The sequence below is a fragment of the Opisthorchis viverrini genome (genome assembly GCF_000715545.1).
Source record: "Opisthorchis viverrini unplaced genomic scaffold opera_v5_150, whole genome shotgun sequence".
In the NCBI taxonomy this organism is placed as follows: Eukaryota; Metazoa; Platyhelminthes; class Trematoda; order Opisthorchiida; family Opisthorchiidae; genus Opisthorchis; species Opisthorchis viverrini.
Window position 1 is genome coordinate 392,392 of NW_008751806.1, and position 12,605 is coordinate 404,996.

The 12,605-nt window shown below is 44.5% G+C and overlaps 1 protein-coding gene across 1 annotated transcript; it reads left to right on the forward strand.

The window, feature by feature from the left end:
• Nucleotides 1-480: 480 nt before the first annotated feature.
• On the forward strand, nucleotides 481-12,042 carry T265_06876 (hypothetical protein; the record flags this gene model as incomplete). Its single annotated transcript, XM_009172264.1, has 4 exons — nucleotides 481-513; nucleotides 2,774-2,923; nucleotides 8,731-8,952; nucleotides 11,965-12,042. The coding sequence occupies 4 exons, from the start codon at nucleotides 481-483 to the stop codon at nucleotides 12,040-12,042; spliced, it is 483 nt and encodes a 160-aa protein (XP_009170528.1).
• Between the last annotated feature and the right edge of the window lie 563 nt (nucleotides 12,043-12,605).

Here is a 12,605-nt window from a genome sequence, read left to right on the forward strand (position 1 = left end):
TGGTCGATCAAGATAGGATGAATACGACATTCCAATCAGGGGATAAGTTGATTTCCACTTGTTTCCCGGCCATAACTTCAGGATGGAGAGAACATCTATCGGGGTAGCTTTCACACGCCGTCCCAAGCAAGAAAAAAAGGAACTTAGATCATTGGAACACGACACTCCACTGAAAAATCCATTAGCGGACATTGGAATCGGGCCAGCCTATCGACCAATAGGGACAAGAGATCCCAAAATATATTTTAAGAAATCCAACTAAAATACCATTCCATCTGACAAGAATGCACATCCAGCTAACACACTGGAGATCCACAGTGGACACAGAAAACAGAGCGGCCAAGCAAAGGAATGTCTACAATTAACAATCAAGCGTAGGGGGATCGCGCAATGAAGGAAGAAAGACCAGAGGTGAATGGAGGCAACAAGCTAAAATCAAGAACTTCAAACAGCGATGCAACATAATTTGAGGACGCAAAAATGAAGAAAACGCCCAAAGCAGCTCTGAGTCTGGTAGGTGACTGGCGTTAACGAAGGTGAACCACAACGCAGCACAGGCTGAATACTGACCAAACAGCACAGGAGCTTAAACCCTGCAAAAGATATTATTCAATGGCCCAGTCGCAGACGAAGAGACGGACCACAACGTAACAAAGGTCACCAAAGTATCAACAACAGTAAGATAAAGCACATTTTTGAGAAAGATGTAAACACGAGCAGTTGAGGAGAAACTTCCCATCCAATCGCCTAGGAATGAGGTTTTGCAAACTACTTTCCAGGCTCAACAGCTGTTTCGTGCTCAGCAGCCGCAAAAAACCATGAGAGCGACCTGTAGCTAGATGTGTTGTAATTTAGAAAAAACCACTTCGTGACGTCAGTGGCATCCTGAACCTAGAACTGACTGGCCAGCTGTCTGAAGCTTTTTACAAGTCGTTATTACGAAGTTCTCGTTTATGTAGATAAAGCAGTTGTCTGTATTCCTCCGAACAGAAAAGAGTCATCTCCTGGACTGTCCATGTTATATGGCGGATCAGCTCCAACCGAGTATGCAGAAATTTCTCAGAAGGGCCTGTGAAACTCACCTCTTAATAACAGTATGTCTCCAGAGTGTTTCCGTTTGATCGCCCTGGATGTACATCGATTTAGTCTCATTGTTAAACAAAGGTGACCGAAACCAAGCAAGCAGGCTGCGTAGGTGTGAAAAACCATGAGAAACGAACAGTCACCGTTGTTTAGGCTTAAACTGAACAAGATGACAAGAACGAGACACTTGTGTTTGATACAAACTAATCAAATTGGGTGCGCCGTGTAGCACTAAAATGTACTACCGTGCATATGATACAGTGTGCTACATCACACTGTACTGCTCTCTTCACTATACCAGACCAACCCATAATGTCACTATGGTGTGTGCTACTATGCTCTACCACTATGCTATTCTATGCCATACCAAACCACGCCACACCGTACCACACCACATTATACTATACTATACTATGCTATCCTATACTATGCTATGCTGCGCTATGCTATACTATACTACACCAGCCTATGCTATACTATACTGTACTATACTATACTATACTATGCCAAACTATACTATACTATACTATACTGTACTATACTATACTATACTATACTATACTATACTATACTATACTATACTATACTATACTATACTATACTATACTATACCAAACTATAATATACTATACTGGGCTATGATACGCTATACTATACTGTCTTCACTGTACTGTGCTATCCTACAGTGATATATATATATATCATATTATATATATATATATTATATTACATTATTACCATGTTAAGGTGAACTTCAGTTTGGTGTAATGTGTTGCAACGTGATACAGTATATTTTGCTTCATTATGCTACATAAGGCTACTAAATACTATAATGTGCTATACTCTACTGTGCCATGTTTGGTGTTAGTAAAAACGCTGCTTGCAGCTTACCTGATGAAAAGGGTTCAGTGGCACAAATTTTATTGAGTTTCCTAAATGCACTTGTACGTAGATAGGCCTTTTTGGACATCTGTGCTCCCAAGGTGTTCGACGGCTTCAGGTTCGTTCTTACAAGCTGTCATAGATAGCTGTGATGGACCACGGTACCAATATGGAGGCTGATTCTGCTAACTATGTCAGCTAGACAACTGGTGGGACTTTTTGTGTCTCAAGATTACTCTACAGGCGCGTTATAATGGTCCTTTGCTCATCTATTTGTCAGAGTTCAGAGGACTGCTTCGAACGACCAGGTGGCTCTCACTAGCCCAGATAAAGCTACCGGTCGTCTAGGAACTTGGTTGTTGCCCACCTTGACGACACTAAAGATAGCAAATGAGTGTGCTGGGTACCAGTAAAACGTCCCAACCAATCACGCTCGCAAACAAACGGACACTCAGTGTACCTGTGCCAGATTGAACGTGAAGCTTCCATAGCTGTACTTTGGAAGTGGGCCACTCGCAAAACCACACCCTAGAGAGCACTTACGCCACCTAAAATATGGTCACTCTACGGACGACGTGAGTGAGCAGCCTGGCTCAGAACCAATGACTTTCCAGTCTATAACAATCTGGTTGTAGAGCGACTCACTGCAGTCTTCCTGCTAGGATTAAACATCCTGTTTATGCGATTAGTAGTCCATCAATTTTGCGCAATATATGTCGTTGCTCACTCTATTCTGATTCACCTCTCCGTTGGTGTCCACTTTACTTCCGGTTGAAAGTATGATCTCTGTTTCTTATTCTTTGAACAGCCCGGCAGAGCCGCGTACATCCTACTTCTCATGGCTGGCTACTGGTTGACGGAGGTCATCCCGATCTATGTGACCGCACTGTTCCCCGTCTTTTTGGCCCCAGTTCTTGGACTGATCCCATCATCCAAAATATGTCCTGCATACATGAAGGTTAGTCATCTTGATCCCTTCACCAACGTTGTGTGGGTCACAAAGACCCACACTGATTAAGTCGATTGAATGAGTGTTCATGTGAACAACGTTTCGATAGACTAACAGAAAGCTAAGAGACCAAGTCAGAAAGTTCCCAAGAATAATTAAGTCAACTTGGCATGAACTATCTTTACCTACAATCATTTGTTCTGACCGACATGGGATTATATCCATAAAAGTGAGGTTCTGATCAACGGTCTGCCGAGAAAAGCCTCTTTACGGTGGTCAGTGTTGGGAACGGAGGAGACATTCACTGCTGAAGGTGGACACCATGGAGACTCGGTGGTTCTTCTTGAAACGAATCTATTCCACTAGACAATCAGTGTTCATTCGCAACCAGAAGTTGAGAGGACCGACGAAAAGCAGTCAATTTGTGGAGGTTTTTTCGGTAAACTTTCTCATCAGCTGATTTCAATTTTAAAGCTAACTCTGTGGCTAACTGCATGTATGTTGTTTTTCTCCGAGTCGAATTCATTTAGGGTTTGCATTGTAAATTGAACATCAAGTCAAAAGTTGGAATAAACACGCTCACAACAATAGGTGCGCACATTGGGAGATGCAACCTATAGAGGAGAGCCATTGTTTACCTGCAAACAGCCTTTATGGCGAGATGGCTCAAGTAATTAGAGCGGAAGGTCCGTGGTTCGAACACGACCTCTGCCTCTTGACTTCTCCTGTCTAGGCTTGGTCAGCCTGGCAGTATCCCAGCCTTCGTGCTTCCTTTGCGTAGCATGACGGTTAGGCACTGAAAGGGTGTTACAGCTAAACGATTATTTTTTTCGATTTGGTCGTACTGGGGAATACCACCAACTGACCAAATTCTCAACCCCTTGCGTTTTCACATGTCACATTCTCCACCAAAAATCGCAGCATTTCGAGCCACGAAACCAATACGATTTGGAGTAAACTCTTGCAAACAGTATTATTAACAGTAAAAACCATCCATTCAGCTGCGAGAACGACCTTGGGTCAAGTAGACGCTCTATGCATTTCGAGCCACGAAACCAATACGATTCGAAGTAAACTCTTGCGAACAGTATTATTAACAGTGAAAACTATCCATTCAGCTGTGAGAACGACCTTGGGTCAATTAGACGCTCTACTGAATACGGTTTCATCTTACTGCAAAGTTACTCCGTCCAGGGTGTAACACAGAAGTGCGGACGACGAGGTTACATTATTGTGGGGCGATTCACGTGTACAAACAGGCGAACTGATTCAGCAAAGGTTGCGCGCACTTGTAAAACCTCACATTTAAAGCCTAAAGGATTACTATGCACAACTCAGTAAACAACTGATCATGAATGGCGTCCTAACAAACGAGGGCCTACCAGAAGCAACATTCGAGAGCAGTCTAGATTGCCTGACTTCGATCAATAATGGAACTTCGGGAAAAACTTACAGGCACACATGCTAGGCTTGCATTATCAAGGAACAGAAGCGCCACAGTCGACAATGCTCGGGAGCACAGTTCACTTTGAAGCACAGACCAACAGCTTGGGTTACCTGGGTTAGAAAAATCGATCGAATGACAACAGCCTTACAAAAAGGGCAAACTGCTATCGTTGGTTCCAGGCAAATCGGTTTAGTTTGAGGGAAGCACCGCAAGCGAGCATCCATAGCCCGAGGCAGGAATCAAATAAAACGAGAACCATACCACTAAAATGCACCATGACATTCTCTCGTGCTTCACAGGTTATTTGGAAGCAGTCGAGCAAATACCGATACATCGCAATCGTTGCTCGAGTCAACAGGTGTGACCGCGTGATGTGGATCCCGTGGTTGAAGGATGAGCGGCGACATATGCTGTCTAAGTGCGAGTCAATCAGACTGCTGATCAATCACTCATGGTTGAATGGTTGAGTGTTGAAACTACTAGCCAGAAATCACGGATTCGATACTCTCCGGAGCTTCATGAGATATGCACTGCTGATGATTCCCAGTAAGGATGAAACGGCTGTACAGTGCCTCGAGGCTTTTCAGTACAGACTGACCTTACTTACAGGACGAAATCTCCACAAAACCATCGCGATCCAATGTTTCGGTGAGCTGCAAGGCTCGCAGCTACGTCAGATGAACAACTGGAATACGTCGAAATAGGAGTGCGAACTCTCTATAACTTCCGCTCATATCGAAATTTATTTTTGGTCAGTCACAGTAAACAAGTGATCTGCAATTCAGTCTCACTAACAAAATGCTTGACTTGATTTGGTGAGGAGGTGAGCAGAGCACGTTAAGATTACACCCCGTCCAATTTGGTAAGTTCATGGCAGGCTTTCACTAAAGTCACCCGTGCAAGGCCAAACTTCGTTCGGACCCAAGTACGAATGTTCACTCCCTTCACTTGCTGTGGTTTAGGAGCACTGTGCACATTTTCACTATGTCACACTGGCCACGTTTCGTCTTACCGAATATTTGCATTTTCGTGAACCAGCCGACATCAGAACTTTTTCGCTGCAGTCACTCGGTAGCAGAAGTCATCCCCCAAAAAACGAATGATTGTCTCGTGAATGTTGTGACTACCAAAAAAGGCAACCGGTTTGACCATTTGGTTGTTCTTACGAATTCCACAGTTCAGATCCACTCCAAACAGTACTTAACAATAGTTGACTTCCAAATCTGGCCCAAGTGCGTCACGTGATTTCAAGATTAGCATGAACCTGCCATTTTAACAGGACAGCTCAAAATGGCAGAGAATCAACTGGCCAGATGAGAATAGACGAGGACACGAATTCAACATCAATTTTCTAGCATTAGGTGGACAACTAGTATGCAGACTTTGTGCCTATTGATTTTTAAGTGCCGTGTTAGACCCAAACCAAATTTTGAGACGTTGTCACGAAACTACCGTTCAATTCATCCAGAGATGTGCTTAAATCTCGAAAGTATCTAACTGCCTGGTCTGACTATGTTGGCTGACGTAAGTGCTACTTCCATGTGAATCGTTCTCTATGAGAAGTGCCACTCACCTAAATTGTTTCCGAGTGTTGATTAAATTAGTGTTTCGGATAAACGAAGGTCACAATCGTATGAAGCTAAGAAAGCTACATTAGTTCGTCAAGGTCAAGGTCTACGATGGTTTCTGATTGGTTGCTGCTATCCGATAGTGACCATGGTCAAACAGATACTGCCATGTAGCGACGTGCCTTCTCCCTGAGTTGACAAGGTGGATAAAGAAAACTCAATATTCCATGTTCCCATCAAGGAGACCGTGTCACATGACCGGTTTTCTCCGTCAATTTGCAGCTGCTTCTGAGAGTGCCGATTAGTCCATCTCCGATGACAGCGCTATTCCGACAGTGGGATGCACTCAAATTCTTCTGAGTCTGAACTCATAAGAGTGATAATTGCACATCAGTGTCTGTAGAGAACGGGGCTGGACCAATTGGAAGCATGTCTTACCTCCGTCAAACTGCCCGAATAGCGGGCGTGTGAATTTATCTCTACTGGCATCATTCTGCCCAACGGTTGTTGGTTTTTGTTACTTGTTTTTGTTCGGGAAGTCTCACAGTCACCACCTCATAAGAAACCAGCTGCACTCTAGCACCGGATTCCGGAATAGGAATAGCTGTCTGACTGTTTAATTCAGCCCATATCGAATGATGAATGATACCTAGGGAGAAGCTGTCGGAAGAGTCACTATCTATTTCTCTAATGTCAACATGTTCCTTACCTTCGTTGAATCCAAAACACACCCACACTAACCAACACACGTGAACCGATCTGGCTGGCGCGAGACCCCAAGAAGGCCGCTGTCTGACAACTGACTGGATAGCAGACTCTGGAGATCGTACAGGTATGATGATCATGATGACCAAGGACATATGGATTGGCCAATCGGAAGACAAAAGCAAACTCATGTTTGATTGGTGGGTTCAAGCTGGTTGATAGGCCTTAGCAAAGTCACCGGACCTTACCCTCAGTAGTGTGGCCATGCAGATGAACCAAACTCAGATTGTTTGACCTGAACTTGTCATGTGTTAGCCAACTCAATGCGTCCTGAAAATACCACAGCCAAACAGTAGATGCTGATATTGAGAGTTTGTCATATTGGTGGTAGCACTCTGGTCTAAACAGTGGGCATACACACTCAGAAGAGACAATCTCTCAGATAATGAAAGAGCCCTATTAAGAGGTCTTTGCTTGCTGAGCCATCAACCCCCGAAGTAGAGTCGATCTAGACGTTACTATCCCATACTGTCCAACTGTAGTCCAGGGATTGGTGGTTTCCTTTGTGCTGAATTCATTATGTGCTCGGATCAGAAAAGCGTAAGATGAACAGTTACCGCGGAAAAATAGTTCCACATGTTCACTTATTGAGTTTTTGTTCGCTGAAGCTCCAAAGTGAAATTCGTGCATCGAAAATTTAAAAAACCAAAATTTGGTCCAATCGATACGAATAGGTTAATGCAGACATTGAATACGACAAATCTTGGCTCATAAGTACATATGCGTGCATGTGTGTGTAGCCCAGTCGTTATTCTGCCCGTGGTGCACAGCATGTGTATTCCAGTTCTAGACATAAAAGTATGACGTTTGCGGTCGATTGGCTGGCTCCATGTTTTTTCTGATACGCAGTGGACTGAACGAGTAGCAATTTGGTTTTCAAGCCGTTCGAATAACGTCTTCCGGCTTCTGCTCTCATTTGTGTGTATGCGAGTCTTAGTTTTTTGGTGCACCTGTGGTAAAGACGCGAAAGGAATGTGGATGGAACACGTTGCCGGTGCGGGTCCATAGCCCCACCCCCAAACCAAAGTATCAAAAAGCATGAACGTAACAAAATCGGTAGTAGGTTCACGGTATCGTTATGGGATTGAATAGGACCATGTAAAAAACATCGGTAGGGCAGAAATATATATATGGACTAATGCCCATGTTTGTGTCAGTGACCATCCATCAGTATTTAGTTAGCTGAATGCTTTAAACACCAGATCAGTTGATCTTCTACAAGCTGGCTGAAAGAACCCACTGAGAACATCGACACCAGCCTCCCGCCGTCAACAACACAAATCCAGCGTGAGATATCAATCTTCCCAGAAGACACAAATCCAGCGTGAGATATCAATCTTCCAACACAGAAGACACCTGACACGCGTGGTCTTCACCCCGCATTCTTTATAGAAGGTGATGGGGTTCTGGTGAACAATCTGATGACCATACTTGGAATCAAAGCAGAATACTAGTGGAATGCCCTTTCAGTTTACAAAAAGAGCACAATAAAGTCATTCAACAGTGATCGTGGCATCACCCACTTATCCGTCGCATCTAAGTTGCTCTCTGGCATTTTGCTCAGGTTGGTTGATTATAGGGAGAGACAGATTCGTGGGAATCAATCTGGGTTCCACCCTGGCCAAGAATGCATCGACCATGACTTTACCTTAAGATAAGTTCCTAAAAAGCGCCACGGTTCCAAACGCCCCCACATTGATCATTTTTCTCGACCGGAAAGCTGATTGGATTCTGTCGATAGTCAGAATGTTTGGCAGTGTCTGGCGATCGAAGGTGTCCCTTCCAAATTTATATCCTTTATGAGGGCACCGAAGGCGAACACCTTTGTGCGCGTACGAGTATGCGGCAAACTTCCGCCTGAGTTCACCACGTCCAGTGGTGTATGACAAGGCTGCCCTCTCGGGCCTCTCTTCTTTGATATGCCACTTGAAATTTCTCTGCCTGCCTCTGAAACCTCGGGGTCGAAATGCTCCCGGGACGTTCGTTCACAGACCCTGGGTATACAGACTATATTGCTCTTTGTTCAGATCCTTCAGGACTACAAACAGCACGGTTCGGCAAGAGCTTCACACCTACCTTCACACCAAAACCCAAACCTAATGCGTGAAGACGGGTCAATCGACGTGTTAGATGAATTTGTTTGCCTGAGTAGTTCTACAAATTCCGGCGGGCTCGGTGGAGATGAGATTTCTTCTCGAATCAGGAAAACCAGGAAAGCTTTTGGCGACCTTTCCCACCTATGGCTCCTAGTGACGACAGTTTGTCTGTCAAGGACAGAGCTTACACTGCAGCAATGCGATCAATACTGCTTTATGGATCATAGACGTGGTCCCTACGCGCAGAGGACATACGAAAGATATCAGTGTTTGACCATCGGTGTCTGCGAAACGTTGGTTGAGTAATTCTGAGGTACGCCAGACCGTCGTAGGTAGAAAGAACTCCCCCGCGAGAGATGACTTGATAGGTTATGCCGGTTACGACATGTGCTCTGCATGCCCAAAGACTACCTGCCTCGTGGAGCCCACTTCTCCCAACCCTGTGCTAAGTGGAAGTGCTCAAGAGGTGTATGACTTGGCAACGAAGTAAGCAAACAGTAAACGGAGTCTCGTTGCCAACTGAGGACCCCAGGACCCAACTCATCATCAATGGTTACTGGCACTGGCAGAAATGGCCCAGTAGCACAGTCTGAGGTGCTCTTGCATCAAAGCTATCGCCTTCAATACGTAGACAGTTAGTTCCAAAACTTCCAGAACATAGGCTCAATTCCAACGCTTGCATGTACGTTCCAAACTCCCCCACTCTTCGATGATCGAACCTGTAGCAGCGGAAACCATGGTACAGGGTTTATAAGTGATAAATTGTTTGAATTGAATTTAACCCGCATGCAACCGGGTAGTCCGACGGTTGGTATAGCGGACTTCCGTTTCGGTGACCCGGTTTAGAATCACTGTGTGGCCGTTCTGAAACTGGATGCCGGTCACTTTTGAAATTGATTGCAAATTTTGGTTCGTCAGTATAGACGTAAGAGAAATTCTTTGTTGTTGTTTGATTTTGACTGTACAAAAAACCTTACCGTAACCTTAACCAAGACGGATAAATCCGCACGTGCATCTTGAGTGATTTTGTAATCGTGTTATATTATTGATCAGTAAGTTTCAACGATCTCGTTCTTGGGTCAGATGTATTGGTGCACCGAGCAGAGCTTCTCCCCTCGTAATGAGTTTTCTTAACGGAAAGACACCGGTAGTTCATGTGTTTCTTCAAAAGTTAGCCTACCACAGTGACAACAAGGATATCTCATGCCATCTGATTGGCTGCAATACCGACATTAATCTTAGCGGCAGTTATTACAAAAGTTAGATCTCCTGAATCATGTCAGTGAACGGCTTCGGAATAAAGCAGAAAAAGTTCGGGATGCGGAACATCTGAGTGGTCGTACAGCAACGAGCGAATCCGAAATGAAGGTGTGGTCGTACCAGTTTACCAAGGGGCAGGATTCCTCAGGTCACAAAGAAAGTCAGCAGCAGCATATGAGGCCAATCTACGCAGGCGCCTGGTGGATTAAACTTAGAAGGCTGCGTTTTACCCAAGGTGCCAGATAATGTTGTTTAAGAGAGTGGGTGATAAAATGGTCACAGGAATCGAACCGTGATCTGTTTGGCACAGCCTTCCTGTAGTTGTTTGTACACCACAGAACCCAACTTGAAGACTCCCTTGCTTATGTCCAACACGTGGACGCGTATTAACTGATATTGTTTGTGCTTCATACTGTCAGTCCATAAGTAGCATCGATCGATTTCTTCAAAATCTGGGTGCTTACCATGTGCTTAGTAATCAGAGCGTTCCGTCTTCTAGAACGGAAAAAGTATGCCCCGTATTCCATTGGTTGGTTGGTTGGATGGTTGTTTTGGGGCATTTCAGGTCCGTTTTTTACCGGTCCGTTCCTCGGTTTTGTTGCGCATTGGCCTGTCCTGGGTGTGATTGGGTGTGATTTCGAAAATTCAACAAGTCACCCACGCAGCGACCGACGGTCAACATTTATCACCGCCGGTGCTTACTTGCGGAATATCCTTTGGGTCGTCCAGCTGTCTTCACATCTGATTACCGATGAAACTGACTTCATGCAAAAGGAATCTAACGGAATTGAAAGTGCCTGCACACGCTTATAACGCGAATCACGCCATATTCTGTCACCGGTTCTGGTTGGTGCTAGGCTAGCTATCAGTATCCCACAGAAAAGAGACAGGCAGTCACACAGATGCATTAATTCGGGTGGTTTCGCTCCATTCATACAGGCTGTGTGGGCTCAAATCATCAGTGTCTGATAATCCAGTTGAACTAATTGCGATGATTGGCTCGGTTGGCATGACAAACGCTATCCCAGACAAGGTACGTAGCACATATTGGATCAGAGAGTGGCAAAAACTGAAGACAGGCGTTTGTGATACTGTTCGCTGAGTTATGTGTGAACCCGATCGACTTGGGAGTCACCAGGGGACCTCAAAAAACTAGGTAAATTAGGGACAAAGACAAGATGGCACTGGATTAGTTGTGTTGGATGTCACCAAAAGTTGGAGAAGCTATCGAAAGTGTGGAATGTGGGATAGTCAGGAAGAGCTAGTGAAGTCGAAACATTCTGAGTGGGTAGGCACCACTCAGATTTTTGTTTCTCTCCATTTAAATTCGTCAGGCATAAATTCTTATTTAATGTAGAGTTGTTCGGGTGGCAAACTCCTGCTTTTCGTGCTTTGTTCCGCACATTTATGGAAAAAAACACATCGTTCGTCTTCGACTTTCTTCTGAGTGGGTAAGCACAACTCAGATTTTTGTTTCTCTCCATTTAAATTCGTCAGGCATAAATCCTTATTTAATGTAGAGCTGTTCGGGTGGCAAACTCCTGCTTTTCGTGCTTTGTTCCGCACATTTATGGAAAAAACACATCGTTCGTCGTTCGACTTTTCTGAAAAACAGATACAAACCTACAGAAAGATTTCGCATGTGTCAAACAAAGCTCAATGTTAAGTGGTGCACACCCATACTGTTGGATGTTCTAACAGATGACAAAGGACAGCTGAACTGAGAATGCACTCTTTCGTTTCACCAAGTTGACATGGCCACAAGCGGGTTCCGGCGGGTTTTACAAACAGTACCAAGCCCATCATGAATCGCCACTACCTAGTATTCAGCATAATTCAACGAAATGATTCTTCTCAACTTGTTTACAAGCAACGAGGTGAGTGTTATTCCATTTTGCTCTAAACATCTTGCAGTCATTTCTGCGACGCCACTCTGCGACAAAACGCATTACCACGCAGTGCATGCCACAGGCCACCACTGAAAGGCCCTGAGTTGTGGAGGCTCACCAGACAGAATGGTAGGTGTGTGTTCAGACTGATGACTACGGACGCTCACAACGAACTAAGAAAGGGAAACATGAATGAGAACAGTGGGGCTTCAACTTGTAGAACAACTCAGTACAGCTATAGAGTGTAGGTGCAACGTACGATTGAGAAGAAACCAGCCAAAGGAATAAGCGCAAATTCTGTCAAAATAGCTTGGTTCAGCAACAGCAACGCATGAATCAGGAACCTCCCCAGAAGACAACTCATGGAAGCGGAAGAAAACGTACCCTTTGGAGGGTGCTGGCAATCCAAAATATTTGGTCAGTCTTGAAGCGGCCTTTAAATCGAGTAATCTCACTGGAGACATGCATCAGACAATAAGCTAAATCATGTGAAGCAAAACATATTGGTCATTTTTATTGAAAAAAAGAAGCAATAAGCATCGTCAAACCATCATTATTTTTGCTAGCGGAATTCACCGACGATGTACCCAGTGATACAACACTGCACCGCCGTCTTCAGAGCGACCGAACCGCGAAACTCACAAACAAAATAAATAGGATCTTGAA